The 25,052-nt window shown below is 41.7% G+C and overlaps 1 protein-coding gene across 2 annotated transcripts in view; it reads right to left on the reverse strand.

Moving 5' to 3' along the window:
* Positions 1-25,052, reverse strand: part of LARS2 (leucyl-tRNA synthetase 2, mitochondrial) — a 132,463-nt gene that overhangs the window by 76,860 nt on the left and 30,551 nt on the right. For both annotated transcript variants that reach the window (XM_006173915.3, XM_032459026.1), the window contains exon 6: positions 8,321-8,410. In XM_006173915.3, coding sequence (XP_006173977.2) covers positions 8,321-8,410 — 90 coding nt within the window. The remainder of the gene's footprint in view (positions 1-8,320; positions 8,411-25,052) is intronic.

Genomic DNA, 25,052 nt, shown 5'->3' on the forward strand with positions numbered 1-25,052 from the left:
CGGTAAGCATGTGTCCAACTCAGGTTTGGTATCTGCTTGTATGAAAAGATGAACCTGCAGGTTGGAAATCTTAGTATACAGAGGAAAAGAAGAAAAAAATGATACCTAGAACTTAGCAGTATTGGGTTATTTTAGGGGGAAAATATATTTACTTTTATATAAATAGCTAACACTTATTGAGTGATTACCACATGTTAGACACTGGGCTAAGTGCTTTACTAACATTGGCTCATCTAAACCTCACAACAATCTCTTGAGGTAAGAATATTATTATCCCTGCATTGCAGAGGAGGAAATTAAGGAACAGAGAGATTAAATAACTTGCCTAAGGTCACACAGTCAGTGAGTGACAGAGACAGGGCAGGAACTCAGGTCTCTAGGAACTGTAAACATTTTTGCAATTTTTTAAAACTTCTGTTTAAATTAAGGTACAACATACATAAATTAGTGTGGCTAAATCTTAAGTATACAGCTCAGTCAATTTTTACCATCACTCTTATCAAGACATAGAACGTTCCCAGCACCCCAGAAAATTCTGTTGTGCCTTCTCCCAGTAACATCTGCCCCACAAAAGGTAATAATATTCTGAGATCTGTATAGATTTATTTGGCTGACAGAACTTGTAGTCTCAATCATGAGGAAGTTTCTCTCCATAGAATTCTAATTCACTTCTATTCTCACTTAAAATAAATACCTCTGCCATCTACAGTCACTCCTTTATAATGTTTAGGTACAACTCAGTACAAAGAAGGCAATGAATACACAGATGTGTTTGGGCAGCAAAATACACATGGTTTTTAAAAATTTTGCTAAGCAATTCTAATGAATGATTACGGCTTAATGTTGTCCATTTGCTTCTCCAAATCCTTCCTCCCACCCATCCTGTACCCCAGGAAGCTGACTCCTGTGCCTGCGATAACCAGGACCTTGCCCTCTGGCTGGGTTCAACCAATGAGAGGCACTCTGGCTTCTTCCCAGGTGGGCACGGCCCCCGTTGGGAAGGGCTCTCTTACAGCTTCAGCCACAGCTCCCCTAGTTCCAGTATCGGCTCCCTGATGTTGCCCCTGCCGCCTGGGGTGGAAAAGGTTTCCCTCTGGTGCCACTGCCAGGTGGCCTGACTATCCCTTGTGGGTTTCTCTAAACTGCTCAGAAACGGTCTTTTCATTACATTTTCTTCAGTGACTGCTCTTGGGTAAGCCCTCTACTTCCTGCTGGGACCCTGACTGATGCAGAGACATAACTAAAAATTACATAAAAAGCAGGAGTGGAGGAGAGGCTAACCCATCTATGGGTTGTGATTTTACAACAAAAAAGTAGTACATCCACTGAAAAACGTAAGCCTATGAAGCCTAGTGTTGGAGCAGGAAAGACACGCACTGAATGATCTCCTCGCCCTTGCTTATTCTAGCGCCCCCGCTCATTCTAGCGCCCCCCTAAATCCTTGAATCCATAAATACAGAGACACAAAATACAGGACAAATTACCTTAGACCTAAAAACTTGAGGTTAATAAACCAAGGGTGACTGACTCTCCTATTATCACTGCCTGTATTAGGGGATGGGGGAGGGGTACCACTTAAAATGAAAGAAAAAAAGAAAAGGTCAAGTATTGTTTAGTAGCAAGGACAGCTTCTTCAAGAAGCACTCCCCCCCCCCCAAATCTATGCTCAAATAAAACGTGAAAGAAAGGGAGAAAAAAAGCCCTATACGCCTTCACCTCTGCCTCCTTCTCCCTGCAAACCTCAGAGGACACGGGAGAAACAAACACTCAGCACTGCAGATTGCAGAAACAAATAGGACTTTATTTTCTTATCAACATTGCCCACACGGCCTGGCATCTCTCAGACTCTAGGTGACAAAATGCAATGAGGGAGATGTGTTCCTAAGAGGTTTACACGTTATAATAAAAACCTGGTGTCAAACGAAAGACAAATAAAAGCAAAACACAAAAGTGATTTCCCCCTAGTGAAAACTCGTGGGAGGAGAGGGGAAAAACACCAAAGGAAATAAAGTCTCCAATCAAAGATGCATCATTGAGACCCCACTTGTGCTTCTTCCCAGGACAGAGACCCACCTCCAGCACAGAGACGCAGGGCCCAGACTCAGCCTCCCGGCATTTGGTAAACACAGGGGTGGTTAAAATGCAGGGCCTGTGGGGTCCAAGGAGCAAGTACAGCACGTGCAGCCTCTAGAAGCCCTGGAGTTGCTTCCCAAATCCCCTCCTCTGGGTCTCCTCTCTGTCTCCTCTCTTATACACAGCTCCCCTGCATGCAAGCCACGGTCTGTCTTCTCTTATTCCTGGATTTTCACACTTTGAACACAGACTCTGATGGATGTCCCAATTTTTCAGCAAGCACAGTCTTGCTACATAGAATATAGTTTCTGGACAACTTTGCTGACTGCAGCCACTTCCCTGTTCATTCTGCTATCACCTCCCAAAGCCAACTCCACGCTCCTTAGAGTTAACTAGTCTTAGTTGTAAAACACAGCGTACATCTGTATGTTGAAATTCACCTTAAGTCAACACTGACATCATTAAAACACCAGCAGAAACAATGAACTCAATTTTGCCCACTGCTTCCCTCACACGAGTGACCTGGCAACATCACAGAATGAGCTGCTCCAAATAATAGAACTTCTCCAGTTGATCAAGGGTTAAACACCAGGATTCATATTTTTTTGTTTGAGTGATTTGCGAGATGCTTTCAGCAAGCATTTTAGAAATATGCCCTACAACATGATTCTAAATATGAATCATGCATGTTCACAGGGTGAGTTTTGCACGGCGACAGTGGGTGCCCCGTGATTTTCACCTCCTCCCTCTCTCCTTGGCTTTTAGGCTCTCAGAGGTGTGGGTGACTGTGGGGACAACTGGGGGTTCTCCAGGCAATAGCATCCTGATACTGAGTTTATCATTTCTCCTTCTGCAACACAGCAGCCTGCTGCCCCAGTGGGCCTCCGTTCCAAACCTCATCCTTTCTCATCTCATCCGCCTCCTACCTCGGCTCCTCCTTCCCCTGCCTCCCTGGGCCTAACCCTTTACAAAGGGTGCCAGTCCCTTCCAGAGCACATCCTGCATTAGTATGCTTTTGTCTCCGAGCCAACACATCGCACTTCAGGCTTTTGGCTGCTCTCCATCATTATCCTCACCTCTTTCTCCTCAAGCTCTGCTTTTACATGATGGAAGAATTTTTCTTAGTATTCTGTCATGCAGCTTCAGATTCCAGAAGGCTGGTAAAACATATGATTTAGGGTATTGATTTTTCTCAAGGTCTATTAGCTTTTTTTGTAACAAAAGCACACTTAATTAAGGAGCGCCACGTAGATCTTATTAAAGGATCTAATTCTTGGAATCGATCTTGCTCCATTCCATCCAGAGTGGGCCTGAATTTGGACTGAGTCCAGAACGTGGGAGGGTGGAAAGTCCCCAAAGCTATTGTTTATTTATTACTTGCCACCACCTTCCAAGGCTACGAGGTGGGCAGACTGGGAGAGGCCGCCTATTTCTGCACCATGTTTCTTTAAGACGAGGCCACACAGCAAACCGAGCTTAGGCAGGTAAATCCCCAGCTGCCACTGAAGTCATGGAGACAGCCGAAGACAAACTCACAGATTAGGAGGTTCTCTACAGTTCCCTAGGACGTCCACATAGAGCACGGCAGCACTCTTTTCTCTACGAGCTACATCCACAGAACAATTCTTTTTAAACCCAAGAGGTGAAATTAATGTTCTCCCAAGTAGAGGTCTGTATATTCTTATTTTTGGCTGAGAATACTTTTGTTTGTGAGAGCAAGAAAGGATCCCTTTTGCAATGGAAATGAACATTTTGATGGACAGTACTTGTTAAGAATAAAAGCTTTAAACACCCCACTTCTGTCTCATAATGCTCTGCTAAAATACTTTTCCTAAATGTCCATTTATACAGATTATAGCAGATCTGAATTTAAGAATTAAGGCTACCTTCTATTTAAAAAAATAAGTTATGACAAGGCTATTAGAGAAAAAGTACTAATATATGAGTTAGTTTTGGCTAAATATGCTTTATGGGGTATGCACTATGCAGTCTTTCTAAAGCAAATTAACTTTCGAATGTTAATTTCAAAGTTTATATTTTGAAATAAACCCCAGAAATAGAATGCTAACTCTTATCAATATATTTCATGTTTTAAAGCCAATTTGAAAACGGCTATCCAATAAAGGAAATCTACCTGGAAAAAACACCTTGAATTAGAGCTAACACTGATCTTCAAATAATGTACCAAGAGTGCATGTTTGCATTCTAAGATTTTTTTCCCATAAGATCTTATCATTTAATAGTGACTTTAAAAAGTTAATACATCAAAAACATTTAAGTCTACAACTAGCAATAAAAACACTATCTTTCTAAACGAAAACCCATGAAATAATCTACATTGTTCTTCCATAATACCTTTCCATGGATGGGCTTGCTTTGGAATTAGCCAGGAAACTTAAGGATTTTCTACTTTTTATTTTTCCACTTTAAATACAGTAACGACTCCAGGTAACTGCAGGCTCATTAAGGTGGGCATTTATTGAGCACATACTCTGTGCCAGGCACCATCCTAGGCTCTCCACAAACATTCGCCTGTTTAATCCTTGTAACAACCCTATGAAGTGGGAGGACAGGCTTGGGGTATGCAGAACAACTGCACCCCAAAGACGTCCACGTCCTGTCACCTGGATGCCCATGTCACCTGAGACCAGTGAATATGCTGCCTACAGGGTAAAAGGTTTTTTGAAGATATGATTAAGTGAAGGATTTCGAGATGGGGAGATTAACCTGGATTAACCAGATGGGCCCAAAGTAATGGCGAAAGCTCTTAGAAGAGGAAGAGGCAGGCAAAGAAGAGGAGATGTGAGGATGTAAGCACAGGTCCAACAGAGTTCAAGGTGCTATGCTCTGGCTTTAAAGATGGAGTTGGGTCAGAGGTCAAGGAATGGAGGCAGCCTCCAGCAGCTGTAAAAGGCAAGGAAATAGATTCTCCCCTAGCGCCTCCAGAAAGAAGGCAGCTCTGCCAACATCTGATTTTTATCCCGGGGAGACTCATTTCATGGACTTCTGACCTTCAGAACTGTAAGACAATAAATTTGTGTTGTTTTAAGTGACCCAGTTTGTGGTAAATTGTGACAGCAGCAGCAATAGGAGACAAATATAGGCTGATCTCAGGAGAGAAGCAGTCAGAGGGAAAACTGGACCAAATTCCCCAGAAGCATGAGTATGGGGGGCAGTGGAGGGAGGGGGAGCATCACACTGATTTGGACACAACTTGGGAGAAGAGAGGCATCTGGAGCCAGCAGGATGGCTGTGCTCGGCAATGGGGGTTCCCTGAAAACCTTTCCATCTTTAGAAAAGATGCTGAGTGGATTGGCTTTGGATCCAATCCAATAGTGATGAGGTTAAGCTTCCTATTTGGGTTTGGTGTGCTTAGAACTGAAGCAGTGTGAACAAACCAGGAGCAAAAGGGGAGGAACAGAATTGGTGGGAGAATCATGAGATTCCCACTCCAATCAGCATATTCGGTGTCAACCTAGCAGCCTGACAGACCCCATCCCAAAGGAGCCTCCCTTGCTCCAGGTGGATCAGAACTGTATCCAGAAGGGGTTTCCACACTGGAATCACCCATGAGTCCAGGCAGAGGCAGTAAGATATCTGAGCTACATTAGGTATCCCAAGTGATAGCAAGAAGGACGAACAAAAATCAAAGTTGTAAGACATGAAAAAGCCACAGCAAAGCAGAGAGCATCCTGCAAGTAAATGTTCACTATATTCCAAAAGTCAGCTTAACTATACAATACATAGATACCAAACCTCAAGTGTTCTGTAAAGGAATACCACTCAGCCCACATAAGGGCTCCATGGGAGAAATATTTATACTATTGCATTAGTCATCATTTTCATATCCCCTGCATATAAAATAAATAGTAATCATGCAACTGAGGAGCTGTGACACTGGCTAATGTAACTGATACTGTGTACAACTTCTTACCTGCTTTAAAGAACTGTTCATTCTGTCCCACAGAAAAGACTGTCCCAAAAGTTAGGTTTATTGCTTTGTAGGACATTAAGCAGTTTTGATTCTATTAGCTAATTCATTTCAGCATGCCTTTGACTCTATAAACCACCCTTCCTTGAAGTCTCATTTGAACCAGTCTTAACATATAACTGGTTCTCTCACTAATTAATGAGCTGAAATCTCTGACATATGCTCATTTTGTATTTGTATGGGAGTCACGTTTGAAAATTATGCTTTAACAATACAAAAGGTCTGATGGGGAAGGTATAGCTCAGTGGTGTCCGAGGTCCTGGGTTCAATCCCCAGTACCTTCATTAAAATAAATAAGTGAATAAATAAGCCTAATTACTTCCCCCCAAAACAATAATACAAAGGTCTGTTGCAGTCAGGAATGTTGACAAGTACTCCTGTCTCTCACCATTCCTTGCCTAACAGGGCTCTGGGCAGAGGAACAGTGACAGTGTGTTAAGAAATTAAAGTGACCAGGAGGGTCTACAGCAGTTGAACATTAGTATGACTCAGTTCCACAAAGTTCTCTTTGTCACTTTATCCCAAATGCTAATGGGAGCTCAATACTTTCTTTAAAACAAACAAGCTTGACAACATCATACTTTAAGCAACTAACATTTTAATATCCCTAACTTAAAGATGAGAGTCGGGTAGTGATTGCATACTTTGTACAGTAGTTCTCACAGTGTGGCTCATAAACCTCTGGGATCCCTGAGATCCCTGCAAGGAGTCTTCAGGTCAAAACTATTTTCATTATAATAATAATGTGTGGGTAAAAAAATCCATTCAGAGTGTAAAATAGACCAACGCATTTTAATATAACAGAGTACAAACAGTTCATTGATGTTTAGATTCAACATTGCAACTGACCTTTAAGAACCAACCACTTGTTGAGTTTTGGTGTAGTATCAAAGGAGGATATTCGTAATTATTTGAAATTATTATTATAACACTCCTCCACTATTAGCAGGGTCTGTTCATTAGTTCTTCTGGTACTTATCACTATAACTTTAAGTAATAAAATGTCAGGACTTCAAGTTTGGCATACTAGCTTCAGACAGTTCTGCTGACTGTCTGACATGTAATATGAGATAGTCATCATGGTCATACAGCCTTCCTCCCACTTGACCCCTCTTCTAGTTTCTGTTATCTTTGTTATCTTTAGCTTTAATAGTTACCTTTCAACTTAAAAAAAAAAGTCTTCTATTACTCCTTGTTATGAAAGGTATAGGGATCATCTCACACTAGTTTCCACTTCTCTTCTCCAATTTCACCTCCTGATTTTTGTTAGCTATATTATTTTTTATATTATTATTTATGGTTTAAGAAAGTTTAATAAATTTTGTGTTATTCTTCTATTCCAAACTGAGCCTTCTATGTGTGTCTCCATACAGACTCTAAAAATCTTTAAACTTAAAACATGACTATATAAGTACTGTTCTTTATAAGACTAAGCAGTGTGATGTGACTCACGGGAAAGTAAATATAATTCAATGTTGTTGAATTCCTCTGATCAAAGGAGAATGCCTCATGCATAAAGGTACAATGGGTTTTCTACTTGTTACTTCTGAATTTTCTAGATCAGTGCTGCCTAGTGCTTTTCTTACGGAGAAACATGTTCTATTAATGATGCGAATGTTCTATGTCTGCTGTCCAACACCAGCTACCAGCCCCTGAATGTGGCTGGTGTGACTGAGGACACAAATTTTAGTGTGATTTGATCTTAATTACTTTCAATTTAAATTTCGTTTTTCAATTAAAATTTTTTTTTCATTTTAAGTTTTTTCAATTAAAGTACAGTCAGTTACAATGTGTCAATTTCTGGTGTACAGCATGATGTCCCAGTCATGCATATATATACATATATTCACTTTCATATTCTTTTTCATTAAAGGTTTAAATTTAAATTTCAACAACCACATGTGGCTAATGGCTATCATCTTACTGGACAGTGTAGTTCTAGGCTGTGCGATGATGCTTTCTCTAGTCTCCCACCATATATGGGTTAGGTACTGCTACTGAGCCCCTGCCACAGCCAGCACCCTGGGAATTCAAGGGTGGAAGAAGCCCAGGCCCTTCCCTGAAGGCAACAAACTAAGCCAGACAGTAGTTACTTTCTGGGTCTGCTGAGATTGATTTCATGAACTTGAGGTTGGGTTCCTTTTCACAGCTACTGTCTAAACAGGGCTTATTTTATTTCTTACTTAACAAATGATGTGTTCTAAGAAGATGGAGAAGATTTACGGAACTTTTAAAATATAGCTAACTTTAACTTACCTCCTTCTGATAGGCCAGTCCAGCTTCATAGAGTTTAATAAAGAGATATTGAGTCCATTTGTAGTAATCTGGTAAACATGTGGTTATTTCCTGCCAAAGAGGGAGAAAAATCATGTACAGGCCATTGTAAACATTCCCTCTCCCAATGTATGCCTCAGCCTTGCAATTCCATTTTGAAAAGCAATCATGCTACAGAAATATTTACCAACCTATAATATTTTTACCAATTCATAAAGTAAGGGAAGAAGCAATTCTGGGCAGAGAGATTTTATTGTGATGGCACCTTTACCTTTTCTAGGGCATGTTTAATGTTGAGAAACTTGACTTGAGTTTTCTGCACCACCCTACCCCCACATTCAGGCAAGTAACAGGTGAATTATGCTGTACAAAATTCGGTATTACCATTCTGTCAGCATAAACATATTTGGGGAGCCATGAAGCTAATTCATAAGTGTAGTTCATTTTGGAAGCAATGACAAAATTTAAGAGAAATATTTGCCTGATTCAGTATGATCCTCATTTGAAAACAAATCTGTGTTTCTATATATAACTGAGGCCTCGTAGCTCTTTTTTAGACTCATTATATTCCATTTATCTCATTATGTGAATCAGGCTGTGGTCTACTTAGAAAGCCCTATTAAAAACATTATCAAATATTAAACTTAGTGAGAAATCACCTGGCTTGTATTTCCAAGCCTTAATCGAATGTTCCCAAAATTTATTTGCTGTCTCAAAAGCACATTTGCTATAGACTCTTTAAAATCAGGTTATTAATTCACGAACCAATAAATTTAATTAATTAAATTGATTAGCCGGTGAGGTTTGCAGTTGATGAAGTCAAGTAAGCATAAAAACCTCTACACTGTCACACAGTTTCTTTTCTAGTGTTCTTCTTCAAAAAAGAGCTAAGGAGAAATGGATGCAGGCCAGGTGACATTGTGAATGGTTCCATTTGTGGACTACTGATGGAAGGCATACTTCTATCAAAAGTGTTAACAACTCTTATTAAACAACAAGGACCTACTGTATAGCACAGAGAACAATATTCAGTAATTTGTAATAACCTATAATGAAAAAGAATATATACGTATGTATAACTGAATCATTAAGCTGTACGCCAGAAACTAACACAACATTGTAAATCAACTATACTTCCATCAAAAAAAAAAGTGCCAACAACTCAGTCTTTCTTCAGATGAAATGAGTACATGAGGGGAGAGTTCAAAGCCCAGGACAGGAAGGTGAGTGTGGCAGGAACTGAGCAAGGTGTCAGGTAAACTCTTGCTGCCTGCAATGGGCAATATTTCTTATGTAAGATTCTTGGGTCCTTTTGTATGGGTCCTTTTGTTTGGTAATAATAGCAGAGGAATAACTATTAGAAAGCAAATAACTCAACTCTGATCACTGGCTCCACTCACCCCTGCAAGGCAGGGAGTGATTAACCAGCCAGTCCAGCTTTGCCCACACCATAGCTTTCCCATCAGGCCGCCCGAGCCACGCGTACACACAGCCTCCACCAGTTCCCAAGGCCCCAGGGATCTCAAGTCCACAGGGGCGTCACATGTAAAGCAACTTCACCAGCACAAGAATCAGACCAGCGCGCTGTGGGCGGGCTTGCTCCCCCAAACCTCCACATTCATCCTCATCCCATCATCTTTTACTCACCAGCTATCCCTCTACAAGGCTGCCATGGAACTCACTTTCCTGACAAGCAACTTAAGAATTCCCACTGCTAACAAAATCCAAGGTTTCAGAAACTAAATTCAAATTACCCTGGTCCACAAGATGAACTGGAACAGGGAATGGGGTGGAGGTAGGGGCAATGTAGTGGAAATATTCCCAGATCTTGTTAACATGCATGTATTTTTCAGAATTCTTCTCCATCCAAGGTTTAGAGAAATAGGTGCAGCAAAGATGACAAAAGAATGACAGCTGTTAAATCTAAGGGTTGGGCTCTTTTCTCTATTTTTCTGTATATTTAAGTTTTTCATAACAAAAATATCAAAACATTCCTAATGAATATATATGTATATACATGTATATTTTCTCAGCCTCTGAATTGGCTTCCACAGATTGAGAGTAAAAATTACACAGCAATAGAATAGCATGATAATCTTCACTTAGGTTTGTGGTTTTGAAGATCACTTTTATCTAAAACAGAAAAAAGATGACAGAGCCAGTCGGGGGTGGGGGTGAGGGGAGATTGTTATCCAGCCAAGCATTAGCCTACTTTCAGTCAGACGTGTGATGCAAAGTGCAGTGTCTTTGGAAGCGTCTGTTCCAAGCCGAGGTGATGGGTCGGGGGTACAGGCCCCCTGCTTTCACTCTGCCTTCAAACTTGGGTCTGGCCTGTTTTATTTATACTGTGGTTTTGGTCAAGTCATTTGAAGAAAAAGTGCTGCTGAAAGAGTACAGATTGAAAACCACGGCTCCAGGACCGTCATTACAATCCTGGCAAATTTGTTTTAACACGTGTTCACCTCACTTGCACTGTCCCCTCCTGCTGGGTGTTGGAGTCTCTGCTGAGAGGAGGCTGGGAGCGTCCTGAGGACAGGAATTTCGCCCCTACCCATTTGTTCCCATCTGCTGCACACATAGCCCAGCCACGACCCTCAGTACTGCCCAGTCTGTGAAGAAACGCCAGAACAGGAGTCCAGTCTCATAAAAACTGTAAACATAGTCGGGGAGAGACCCTGCTCAGAAATTCATTTCCTAAAAAAGTGATAAAGCCTTTCTGGAACCTCCCTTGATTTGCTGATTTAAAAAAAAAAAGAAAAGAAAACAAATCCTCAAAACTAAAAAATCCAAACAGCTATTTCTAGTCTTCTAAGGCCTCATCTCAGGAAAAATCATCAAAGACATTTTTCTGAAAGTAAACTGCTTAAAACCTTAAACTGTAGTCAACTGTCTAGAAATGGAGACTCCCTTTTCATGTTTTGGGAAGGACTTATTCAAAACCTAGCCCTGCAGACAAAGGTTTTCTGGGGTTTCAGTACCCACAAAGATGTTAGGATCCCTTCTTTCCTTTTCCTAAAGCAGGAATTTTTCAACTGGGAAACATTTGCTCCCCTGGAAACGAATGGAGACATTTTTGTTTATGACAACTGTGGAGGTGAGGGGGACACAGGGGAGGGAACTGCTAAAATTGTCTGGTGGGTAGAGGCCAGGGATGCTGTTAAAACCCTACAAATGTACGAGACAGCCCCTAGAACAAAAAACTATCCAGCTCCAAATGTCCATAATGCCAGGGGAGAAATCCTGCTCTAAGGGTTTTGATCTTTTTAGTTTGAGTCCGTAACCACAGACAGGGAGATTAAGGGGGATGAGCCAAGCAACTCCCTGGAGAATATTCCATAAAAAGCGATAAAACGTCCTTGGGAAAAGTGGAAACATGAGTAAATTAACTTCAGTTTCCCTTCTCCAGCTGCTGGGACCCCATCTCTCTCGAGCACATGGTGCAGTGCACATGGGAACCCAGCACGACACAGCCACCGGCCCTTCTGCCAACCCTGAGACCAACCAGAGGGGAGACCAGAACGTCTTGAGGGGAAGCTGTAGGCATGCCTAATGCTACTGCCAGGGAATGAATGACTTGACAGTCTAAATTTTAAATCATTTAATATGCCTCCAAGTAGCTGTCAGGGTTGGAAAACCTCCTGTAATAAATTCATGTAATAAATTCCCAATTTTGAAGTTAGAGAGGCATACAGTTTTCCTTGCTACAATATCATTTTACACCCGCCCATGAAAGAGTTGTTGAACAAATACATGTTTAAACATCATCTGTTGGAATCAGGCCCAGAGCACCCAAATATTTAGGCCCAGTCCAGCCTGTACCCCAAGGGGGAGCCCTCTGTCTGTGGGGTGGGGATCCCTACCCCCAAGCACCATCTTGGGAGGACTTCTCAGCGAGACCACCAGAGAAGTCAACGAGGGCTGTTGACTGTTCCAAAATCCCTTTTCATTCCTGTGCCTTCCTCTGCCCTGCTTTCCAAATAAGCCAATACCTAGGTGAATGCATCCTTGTTTTTAAAATGAAAAGTCGGGTAAGTCAGTTAAAGCTCCAAGAGCAACTGCAATTCAGCCACACTTCACAGAGATCTATATTAAGGTGTCAACTTTTATATCCCCCTGAGATCTAGAAAGCACAATCCAGCTGCCAACAGACCAAATTTATACATCCAGGATCTCAACTAGAATCATCCCTCCACACTGCAGTTTTACATTCAACAATACCTGGTTTTTAGCATTAAAAATATTTTGCACATTCACAGCCAAACCCAGGGCCCAACAGAGAAGGTGAACTCCCTCAGAACACAGGTGAGGATGCAGACATCATCCTGGGAGACCTGCCACCCACAACTCAGTGACTGCACAAAATAATAACCAAGCCAGCCTTGCCAGGACTCCTGCACCCAGTGATTTAGCAATGACGAAATCCAAGAAGGCTGAGCCTCAGGGGCCCACCTGACATCCCTGATAGAAAACAGTCTGTGAAGGAAGAATCACCTGCCGTGTACCTCCCTGAGGTCTCCTCAGGCTGACACTCCTTGCACCAGGAACAGAGTGAGAGAGAGAGGGAACCAAGGGAAAGACAATCCACTTTGGAGCCATTTGACTGGGTTCGAGTCCTTGCAGCAACGTTAGCTTTGTGGCCAAAGCTGAGTTTCCCTATCTAGAAGAGGGGGTGATGAGGCCCATCTGAGAAGGGCTGTAAGGACAAAGGTGATGTGTGTGAGGCACACTGGGGCACGTGCAAGGGATCAATGGTGATACTTCCCTTGACTCGAGTCAGACTGTGTTTTGGGAGGAGTGAGACTGGCGCCGTGACCACACCTGCACGGAGGTGGCTCCTGCCCTCGTGGGGCTATTGGGACAGGGTGAAAGGGAGAGGAATGGACCGGGGTCAGAATGGCTTTTCATCACCATCCCTTACCAAACAATGGCCTTCTGAATGAAAAGAGATGGTGTTTATGAGGGAAAGACCAAATGACCCCGACCCAGAAATCCACACAGGGCTGCTCCCAGGCACGTCAGGTGGCATCGCACGCCTCAGGGACAGCCAGCTAGGTCGCCTCCTACCCCTGTCTTCTGCTCTGGCAGGATCTAGCTGAGTCTCTGTTTCTTGGTCCCACTGCACTTTTGACAGTGGTTGGTCCCAGATCACAGAGCAGCTAACGTCACTCAAAGCCATCATGCATGTAGTTTGCACTGCAACCTCACAATGTTTAGATTGGCTATCAGGATTTTAGAAACTGAAACCAACCAAAACCTGAGGCAGTGTATTTATCAAGTCAGTCATTTTGTGGCCCTGGACATCGGAAAATAAACAAAATAAGAAAGGTGAGCAACCACCATGCATCATGGTTTCCAGAGAGCAGGCATTGCCTCTCCCTCTCCTCGGTCTCACCACAAGCCTTCTGCCTCCAAAACAGCTAGTCTTGTAAACAGAGGAGAGAGGTAGGGATGCATTTCTGTCACTCGCCCTTTTCTGCAACAGAGCCGAAGGAACTGTACAGTAATGACCTTGCCTTTCACTCCTTCCCCGGTTCTCTAATTCTGAAGGGGAGGGGTTCTGAAAGCAAGCACAGCTTAAAGCCTAGAGAATCCAGCCTCAGGATTCACCTTGCACAGCTTAGAAAAAATACATATCCTGCATCAGCTGTTCCTCGCTGGTGATGGTTCAAGGTTCTAGTTCACAGCTTTGTGCACCTGCTGTGTTGGAAGAAGGGAGAGGGAGGCTTACGAGGAAAATCTGCTGGAATAGGACATTTGTGGCCACCCCCACACTCAGTCCTCTAAACTTAGCACTGGCTCTCAAACTTGGTTGCACCTTGGAATGGAGCTTTAAAAGTTACTGATGCCTGGGTCTCACCCTACTCCCAGAAATTTCACTGCAAAGAGGTTCTTCCCAAATATATCTCCCTCCCAAATGCTGCACAAGCGATGGAGTCCTGTCCTGCCCTTGTGTCGTCACAGAACTTAATGAATAGGGCTTCAACAGGAGCTCAGGGCACAGTTTAGTCCCCACAAGATTTCTAACAAGGCCCCCAGTGCACTGTGCTGAGAAGGGACCCTCAAGGACATGGCCCTGGATTCAGCTCCTCCTGCGCCTCAGCCCCACTCCAACGCTGATTTTCTTAGTCCTTACAGTCAATCCTCGCTATGTTTTTACAAAATAAACCTAAGCAAACAATAAGAAATGACCACCTCAAAGTCCACCTCCATCCAACAGATATGGAAACTTGATTAGGTAACTACCTGTGCTCAGTGATCAGCTGCTGAAAAACACCAGACTGTCTGACAGCTCATTTCTCTTCCCAGAGGAGTTACAGTTCCGGAAGGGAAGCTAAAGAAAACCCACAAGAGTGGCCTGGCCCTCCCCTGGGGCTTCACAGGAAAAGGAAGGGGGAAGATGGCTAACTCCTCACTGAGAGGCACTTCTGGATCCATAGGCAGGAGGGGGCACAGAGAGTAGAGGCAGACCGCTCAGTACAGCCCTGGCTTTGAGTTGTAATTAGTAAATAACAGGACACATTTGTATACAGCTCGGTGCCCCCATCGTGTACACCACTCCTCCCTCTCTCATCTCCCGTCCCACGTCCCACGTTGGCTCTGCGCAGCAGGTGCCAGGCACGCTGCTTTGCCCTGAGTGGCCTGCCCGAGGCTGTCCAGCTCTCGGGTGGCGGAAAGGAGACTGGAACCCAGGTCTCTGGACTCAGGGGCACCATGCAGTGAAACAGGACCTCGGGAAGTACAGCCTGGCTGTGCCCAGACTGTGCCCTGACTGACTCAAATGTGTGCTCCAAGGAGGTCTGTGTAAATCAAGCAGAAGGAACAGGTTGGAGCACTCCCAGATGAAGGAATACTGTGGTGAATATTCTTTTAGGAATAACAACAGCAGTAATAGTAAAAACAGCAGACATTTCCCCCTAAGATGGCCCTCAGTGATTCCTGCCTCCTGGTACTCACAACCATATGAAATCCCCTTCCGGGTGGAATCAGTGTGCTGCCCAGCCCACGTGGAATAACAGGGAGGCCTAATGCTCCATGCTTCTGCCCAGCTGAGTCATAAATGCAAAGTACATCTCCATCTTTTAGGACGTATTATTTAAGTCCCCAAGTTCTGCTTACCTTCCTAAACAGGCTGTCTGCTCCTAAGGGCAGGTGAAAGGCAGTGGATGGAAGGAGTGATGGGTAGGGGGCTGAAGATTGAGGTCTGAGCACTGGACTCAGTCCATGGGTCTGCTGTGGACTCGCTGGTCACCCTGGACAAATGACTCACCTCTCTAGGCTTCACTTTCCTCATCCAGAAAATGGGATGCTATAACTGTTGTGAGGATCAAGGGGTCTGAAGAGGGTCAGCCTGCCTTTCCAACACTGTCTGACCCAGTATGCATGCATGGCAGGCGTTTAATAAATCTCCATTAAAGCAACAAATAACATCAAAATTCAGGAAGTCAAGTGTCGCTATGTTTAAAAAATAAAGCTTTGAGACAGAACCCTTGTCTTAAATATAACAGGTTTTCTTAAAAAAAAAAAAGTAGAATATCTTTGTTCTTGGAATCAGTCTGGCTTATTCATACCAAATGTCAAATGTGGGTTCACATGAGAGATGTCGCCCCAATTCACACCACACAAAGTGTTCAAAGAAACACGTGTGCAGAACCTTCAGACCTCTAAAGGCAAATAAGAACCACATTTACCTCCATTAGCAACTTCTACGACATCAAAAACAGGCAACAGCTTTTCAAAAGGAGACACCCTTCAGATCAGTTTCTCAGCAACCTGGTATAAGACTGGTTCAGAATTCTGTTTCTCCGCATTTAACACATCAATGAGAAGACATCCACTGAGGGCCTACTACTTCCCAGTCCTTATCCTGAGACTCACTAATTGGCTGCAGTGATAGAAAAAGGAGGTGCAGAGAAAAGGAAGAAGGGAGTGTCCATTCAATTCAAGGTTCTGTTTGCTCATTCACTCACTGAATGATTCCACAGACATTTACTGAGTACCAGTCACATGTCAACACTGAGTCAGGGGGCATGAAAATTTAGGCCATCTATAGCCTTTTCACAGTCTTTCCTCTCTAGCAGTTTCTCTGAAATGCCATCCCTGCTCCTATCCCATCCATTCCCATTTGCTCCTGAGAGAAGAGAGAGGCAATCCATCACACACACTAATTCCCACAGATGTTCCAGGCCCTAGACCCATCCCTCCCACCTCTCCAGGTTCTGCTTTATTCCATCTCATTTGCATCTTTCCCAAGAACCCTTTGTCACCTACAGGCCCAGCGAGGGTTGCCTGTCCCAGACCATATGGCCACTGCTTCCTCCTTCCTAAAACTCTGTGTTATTCCCCATGACTGCCACCGCCCAGGTTCCTGAGCCTCACTGTTCACTCCATCTTGGCCCCATCCTCTCACGCCTCTTCCTTCAACCATCTATTAAATTCAATCTTCGCTGAGTTTCTGCCTCTGGCCTCCTTCACCTTCCCTGTGCTCCTCCTTTTTGCCAAGCTGAGGGAACAGGTGTTAATAGCAGGGTAATTAATTCATCATGAACCTAACATTTGTCTAAGAACTCATTTTTATGTAATTATGTTTCTTCATCTCAGGACTAACTTCAGACTGAAAATGAGCATTTAATGAAAATTGAAAATGATAAATGCTAGACACTCTGCCTTTAGGGAGCATGAATTTTATTCTTAAAGGTCTTGTTTTTCAGATCTAGGGCTACAGCTAAATTTTCAAGTAATTTGAAAGGTTCCTGTTCTATGTGCTCTTGAAGTCAATTTAGAGAATGAGTATTAATGAAAGGGAAACCATGGTCTTTGCAGTTTTGAAGATAACTCATACTGTGTCTCTTAACTGAAATCAGATTGATCAGTAAGCTCCTCTTTTTGCTATTCTCTTGATCATCATTTTCTGAGTATTGTCATTTTTATGGTAACCTAAAAGCTGTCTCCTGCTACAAACTACACAAGATTCTGTGAACTATCCAAAACCAGATGAGAAGCAACAATTTGCCTAATTTCCTGGTAAATGTTCTTTGCCAGATGACAAGAAATTCATCAATGTAGTCAAACAATACAGACAGCTTTTCTAACTAGAAAGTTGGGAAAAGAAAACCCTCCATTAAACTACAGATGAGATTAATGGGTTTGAGTTGCAATTTGTTATCAGTCTACTTGGGCGGATGCCAGCATTTCAACTATCCAAGCCAAACCAGCTCTCTACAATGGTTCAATTTTTCCGGAAGGAAAAGAACATTAATTTTATCTGCAACATGCTTGAAAATTTCAGGATCAACAGGGCATAGTCATCTGAAAGATATTTTTGAGACGTGAGTTCTCTAGGTCTCCTGAATAATAGGAAAGCTATTAGTCAGATACGGGCATGGATTCAGAGGAAGAGGAAATATAAATTCATCAATTCCACGGATACACAACAGTGACAACCATGCCCAAAATGAGCTGTTTTGCTGCCTGCAAACTCCATAAACAATGAGTAGTAGAAACACATCACAGCTTGAAAGAGTTCATATGTGACACAGACCAAGAAATAAACTTAGAAAAAAATAGTATAGAAAATTATTTTGAAGACCTTTCAGTCCAATGATTTTTAAGGGATGGACTAGGGCAGGGAAATACAGATCAGAATCTCACAGGAAGAAGGGGGAGATTTAAAACTGCTCATGCCATCTTCTTCTTCTGGAGAGATGGAACAGATACACTTTCCCCTATATTTTCCACTAAGTACAACTAAAAACTCTGAACATTATATACATGTAAGACAAACATCAGACTCCAATAAACTGAGAAGAGAAGCAGACTAATTAGGGACCTCAACACCTGAGGAATGACATAGTGGTGAGTTCCATGGATTTTCGTTATGCCTCATAAATCTGAGAATTGGAGCTAATGAAAGCAGTAATCCAGAAATGTCAAAGAGTGAAGGAAAGAAAGAAGGAAGGAAGGAAAGAAAGAGAGAGAGAAAGAAAGAAAAAAGTGAGAAAGAAAGAGAGAGAGAAAGAGAGAGAGAGAGAAAGAGAAAGGAAGAAAGAAAAGAAAAAGAAAGAGAGAAAGAAAGAGAGAAAGAAAGAAAGAAAGAAAGAAAGATAGAAGAAAGAAAGAAAGAAAGAAAGAAAGAAAGAAAGAAAGAAAGAAAGAAAGAAAGAAATCTTATAATAATGAAAAAGCATATGAAAACGTATATATGTATATACATGCATGACTGGGACATTATGCTGTACACCAGAAATTGACACACTGTAACTGACTATACTTCAATTAAGAAAGGAAAAAAGGAAGAAAGAAAGGAAGAAAGGAAGGAAGGAAGGAAGGAAGGCAGGAAGGAAGGAAGGAAGGAAGAAAGAGGTCCTTTAGCCAGAGTACTGGGAAAGGGACAGCCTAGTAAAATAGAAAATTTAGACAATAACTGCTCTACTTCAGTCAACACTACAGGAAAAAAGAAAAAAAAGAGAGGGAGAGCCCTAATCCTACCAGCAAGGGCTTAGTCAAGAGTCTAGACTTACAACCTTGGGAGGCAATAACGAGGCACCCCAATCTCTCTCTCCATCAGGGTGGTGTCAGAGGAAGCTGAGTACAGAGCCGGGACGTTCCTATCCCTACTGGGCACTAATGAACAATCCCCCATGGAGGTGTTAGCAGAGACCACAGAGGGGTCTGGACTTCTACTCCAACCAGCAGTAATGAGGTACCCCTCCCTCTTCCTGGTGGGACAGTATCAGAAGGGTTCAAATGGAGGGTTATCCCTGCTTAGCAGTTAACGCCACCGCTTCATAGTGTCAGTGGAGTCCAAAGGGGACAGGAACAAGGTGCTCCTTTCTAGTCAGGGTGATATCAATGAAGGCCTAGTGGGGAGTGTTATCAAGGTAACCCAGCAGTGACAAGGAGGTCCTCCCTCCCTGGAGGGTCAGTGATGGCCATGTGCAGATCCTAGACTCCCATGTCCTCCTACAAGCGAAAAAGAGGTGTCCCCTTTATCCACTGGAGCAGTACGAGAGGAGGACTGCTAAAATATAAGCTTTAAATAAGATCCAGAGTCTTAAAAGAATCCCACAGTTGTCAAGGTTTCAATGGAAATTTATTAGCCATACCAAGAACCAAAAAGATCTCAGGCTGAATGAGATAAGACAATCAACATATGCCAATACCATGATACAGAAAGTCAAAATTATTTGACAAGAATTTTATTTTATTTTTAATTCAAAAAAAATTTTATTGAAGTATAGTCAGTTTACAATGTTGTGTTAGTTTCTGGCATACAGCACAGTGATTCAGTTTTATATATGTACGTATGAAACTGAATTCATATATATATTCCTTTTCATATTCTTTTCCATTATAGGCTATTACAGTTATTAAATATAGTTCCCTGTGTTATACAGTAGAACTTTGTTATTTATCTATTTTATATATAGTAGTATGTATCTGCAAATTCCAAACTCCCTATTTATCCCTCCCTTACTCCCTTTTCCCCTTGGTAATCATAGGTTTGTTTTCTATGTCTGTGAGTCTGTTTCTGTTTTGTAAAGAAGTTCATTTAGGTCATTTTTTTAGATTCCACATATAAGTAATATCATATGGTATTTTTCTTTCTCTTTCAGGCTTACTTTGCTTAGTATGACAATCTCCAGGTCCATCCATGTTGCTGCAAATGGCAGTATTTTATTCTTTTTTATGGCTGAGTAGTAGTCCATTTTGTGTGTGTTTGTGTGTGTGCGTGCCACAACTTCTTCACTGACAAGAATTTTAAAGAAAATCTCCAAATATTGGGAAACCAAACAACACACTTCTGAATAATCCATGAGTTACAGAGGAAGTTTCAAAAGAAATTTTAAAATATATTGAACTGAATGAAAATTAAAATATAATAAATCAAATTTAATGTATCCAGTGAAAGTAATGCCTACATCAGAACTGAGGAACAGTCTCAAATCAATGATCTAAGGTCTTATTTCAAGAAACTAGAAAAATAAGAGCAAAATAAACTCAAAGAAAGTAGAAGGAAGAAAATAATAAAGATAAAAGTAGACATCATTGAAACTGAAAACAGAAAAATATTGGTAGAGAAAAACCAATGAAACAAAAACAATTGGTGTTTTGAAAAGATAAATAAAATGAACAAAGAAAACTAACAAAGAAAAAGAAAAAGAAACAAATTACTAAAATCAAGAACAAAACAGGGATATCACTATAGACCTTGCCGACATCAAAAGGATCACAACAGAATACTATAAACAACTCCACAAGAATTCGACAACTTAGATGAAATGGACCAATTCCTCAAAAAGCACAGACACCACAACTCACCCAGTATGAAATAGATAATTTGATTAGCCCCATAACTATTAAAGAAATTGAATTCATAATTTTAAAACTCCTCAAAAAGAAATTCCCAAGCCTGGATGGTTTTATTGCAGAATTCTAACAAACATTTAAAGAATTAACACAAATTCTACATAATCTCTGCCAGAAAATAGAAGGGCGAGCCAAACTCATTCACTGAAGACATTATTAATATCGACACAAAACCCAGACAATCCCAAGAAAATAAAACTGATAGGTGAAGAACTGATCAGATAAATCCAAACTGAGAGACATTCTACAAAAGCACTACCCTAAACTCTTCAAAACTCAAAATCATTGCCTTAGTCTGCTTGGGCTGCCATCACCAAATACCATAGACTTGGTGGCTTAAACAGTAGAAACTGATTTTCTCACAGGTGGCTGGATATCTGAGATCAAGGTGCCAACATGGCTGGGTTCTGGTGAGAGCTCCCTCATTGGCTTGCAGGTGACCACCTCACTGTGTCCTTCCATGGCCCCTTCTGTGTGTGTACACAGAGAAAGAAAGAGAGAGACAGGAAGCTCTCTGGTGTCTCTTCTTCTAAGGGCACTAATCCCATCCTGAGGTCCCCACTCTCACGACCTCATCTAAACTTCCCAAAGGCCTCATCTTCAAATACCATCACATTGGGGATTAGAGCTTCCACAAATGAATTTTTGCGGAGGGGGACACAAACAGTCCATAACCACCATTAACAAATAAAAAGGGGATTGGGGTACGGTAGGTAGAATGGCTTCCCACGAAGATGTCCACGCCCTAATTCCTTGAATCTGTGAATGTGCAAGTTAAGTGGCTAAAAGGACTCTGCAGATAAATTTCAAATAGAGAGATTATCCTAAATTAGCCCAGTGAGCCCAATGTAATCACTTAAGCAGGTAAAGGCAGACGTCTTCAGCTGGAGTCCGAGAGATGCGGCAGAGGGAAAGTCAGAGGGATGTGAAGCATGAAAAGGACTTGACCCACTGTTGCTGGAGGGAAGGCATATAAGGAATGCAGGCTGGAAAGCCCCGCCCCTTCCCCAAAATAGTTGGAATAATCCTCCTGCTCATTAGCATATGAAATACAGGCCCATGAAAACTAACAGCCCAGCCCGTTGCTCAGTCTCTCTCTTGCCTTCTGAGATGGCCGGCACTCTGTCTATGCGGTGTGTACCTATTTTTACTTTAAACTAAAGTAAGTTGGATGGCACTTGGTCTATGGAGTGTGTATCTCCCTGAATAAACTTACTTTCACTTAAAAAAAAAAAAGAAGAAGGAACTCAGGCAGGCTCTAAGAAGCAAAGACTGGCCCTTGGAGGACATCCAGCAGAGAAATGAGGACCTTGTCTTACAATCACCAAGGAACTGATTTCAGCCAACACCCTGAATGAAGTAGCAAGTACGTTTTCCCTAAAGCATCCAGTAAGGAACACAGCTCTGCTGACACCTTGATTTGGGCCTTGTAAGACTCTAAGCAGATGACCCTGTCAATCCCACCTGAATTTCTGACGAACTGAAACTGTGACATAATAAATTTGTACTGTTTTAAGATGCTAAGTTTGTGGAAATTTGTTATGAAAGCAATGGAATACTAATACCAGAGACCTGTCTAGGATAAAAACAATTACAAAAGACATTCTGGAGACAACTGGGAAATTCACACATGGACTGGATATTCGATAATAACATGGAATTACTGTCAATTAATTTTCTTAGTTGTCAAGTGATATGGTGGTTATGCAGGAGGACGTCTTAAGTCTTTAGACAGGAAAGCTGAAGTACTCAGGGCTGCAGGGCCACCATGTCTGCAAGTTATGAAGCAAATATGGCAAAATACCAAGTGCTGAATCTTGGTAGAAGGCAAATGAATGTCCATTGGGCTGTTTGTTCAGTTTTTCTGAATAATGGAAAATATTTTCTAATGAAACGTTGGAGAAAAAAATGTTAAGTTAAAGAAGCTAGTGACAAAAGGACACATACTATGTGCATCCATTTATGTAACCATGAAAAACATAGGCAGGACGTAAAACTCAACTGAAAACAAGGCAGTGATGATCATAAATGTCAAACAGTGGTTCCCTAGCGTAGTGGTAGTAGGGAGAGACGAAGTTGTGATTTAGGGCTCATAACAACTACATATAAAATAGACAAAAACCAGATTTCTTCTATATAGCACAGGGAACTATATTCAATACCCTGTAGTAACCTACAATGACAAAGAATATGAAAACAAATATATGTATATGTATGACTAGGACATCATGCTGTACACCCAAAATTGACACATTGTAACTGACTCTACTTCAATTAAAAAACAAAAGAAGAAGGGCTCACAGAGAGCTTTCTGGGTGCTGCAAAATTTTATTTCTTAACCGAGATGGTGGCTATACATCCCAACGTGTTAAGCTTTACATACATGTTTTATGTTCTAGTGTACACATGTGCAATATTTCACAATGAAAGAAGTTATAAACATAATCTTGTATTTTTAGAAACATTGACTATTTAAAAAAAACTGTTTTTATTATTCATTTCTGCTCTACTTTATGTCAGAAACAATTGATGGTAGGCCTGCATTATGATTTCTACCTAATAAGGTTTGGGAGCAAAATCATTCCTAAGATTCTTCTCTGAACAGAAAAACAAAACCACAGACCTACTGCATCAGAAACCCAGGGGGTGGGGCCCAGAAATCTGTGCTTTAACAAGCCCTCTTGGTGATTCTGATGCTCGCCGATGTTTGAGAACCACTGATATAAGCACAGACAAAAAATTATCCTTGTTATTTTCATGGAGAAACAACTTCACCTTCGAGACCTTTTGGATAACCCTTCCCAACACGCCTAGAGCACAATGTATCACACACCTACGTTCTGTCAAGAGGCTGTACTGGCTACTGTGCAAAACTGACTTGGAGACCTGATTTAGCCTCAGGGAGAGAAGTTTTATACTCATATATTCTAAGGTATTTCAAGAGTAATCTGATCTCTTCAATAACCATAAGAAGCTGAGGCTCAGGGGGCAATAGATCATGCCCATCATGTGTGAATGGCAAGACCCATCACCAAAACCCAGGCCTCTGGGATAAGCGTCCAAGATCCCACCTTTTAGAAGAATTTAACAAGCTTTAAACTGAGAAATTCTATTCACATTAGCCAGAGGGTGCACCTTAGATGGGGCTCATGACCACCAATGGGCACTGAGGATGAAACAAGTAATTTCTTGAATGGCCAAATTTTTGAGCAGCTCCAGCAGATGTCCATTAGTTAGGGCTGAAAAGGCCAAGAATGCTATCCTGGCTGAGGATAAACAAAAAACTTAACCTCCATGTTTTAGGTTGGTAAGTGTGTGCTAGGTATTCTCGATGAGATGAGATGAGATGGTCCCAGCCTCGACATGACTACAGCCCTGAACAGTAACCCTTCTGCATCAGCACCAACCTTCCTTTAAATGAAAGCACTAAAGATAAGCTGCCAGTTCATTTCAGCTAAATCAAAAGCACTGCCTCTTCTCTCCCAATCAAAGGAAAAACCTTCAGAAAGGGGTTAATTTTATGATTCCAAGGGACAGCAAATAATCTAGAGCCAGAGATCTACCAGACAAACTGCTTTACCTCTGCAAGAACTTGAAAGAGGACTCGGAGAGTCAAACACTTCGAGGGCCTGTTACATGTTGTCAAGGCAACCACAGCTCTGAGCTCGCACAATGGGAATCTTCCCAACCATGTTTTCAATCATTCACTTGCCCCAAGTTCTTTTCGTTTTAAGCTATTCTTTACATTCCTTTAAAATGAAAAAAAAAAAAGTTAAAAATACATCTTTCTATTATCCTGAGCCCTCATTATTTCTTGGAGTTTAATGCTTCCTATCCAATGGCTAGTCCTCTATGTGAATAAAATTCCAAAGTGGTAAGAGCCTTGAAGCAATAATAATTTTCCCTTTGTAATCAGACAAATCATGCTGTCTTTGAAAATAAACTCATGTAGGTATGATCCAAAGAGCTTGTGCGTTTCAGATGAAAAGACAGTGTTAGTCCCAAACCAACTGGTACTAACCGACTTAATGACATGAGTGTGGGAAAGAAAAGGCTAAACAAAGACCAGCAGAATTGCAGGCAACTGACAAGACAACCAGAGAAATCTGCAAAATGACTGTAGTCCATGATTTTATGGTATGATTGTTAACTGTTTTAGGTGTGATAATGGAATTATGAAGAAGGAAGGAAGGAAGGAAGCAGGGAGAGGAAAGGTGAGTCTTCATCTTCTAGAGATATATACTGAACTCTTTACGGATGAAGTTATGCAACGTCTGGGGCTTGCCGCAAATAATTTGGAGTGGAGGGATAGAGATGAAATAAGATCAGTCACAGCAACTGTTGAAGC

The sequence above is a fragment of the Camelus ferus genome, chromosome 17 (genome assembly GCF_009834535.1).
Source record: "Camelus ferus isolate YT-003-E chromosome 17, BCGSAC_Cfer_1.0, whole genome shotgun sequence".
In the NCBI taxonomy this organism is placed as follows: domain Eukaryota; kingdom Metazoa; phylum Chordata; class Mammalia; order Artiodactyla; family Camelidae; genus Camelus; species Camelus ferus.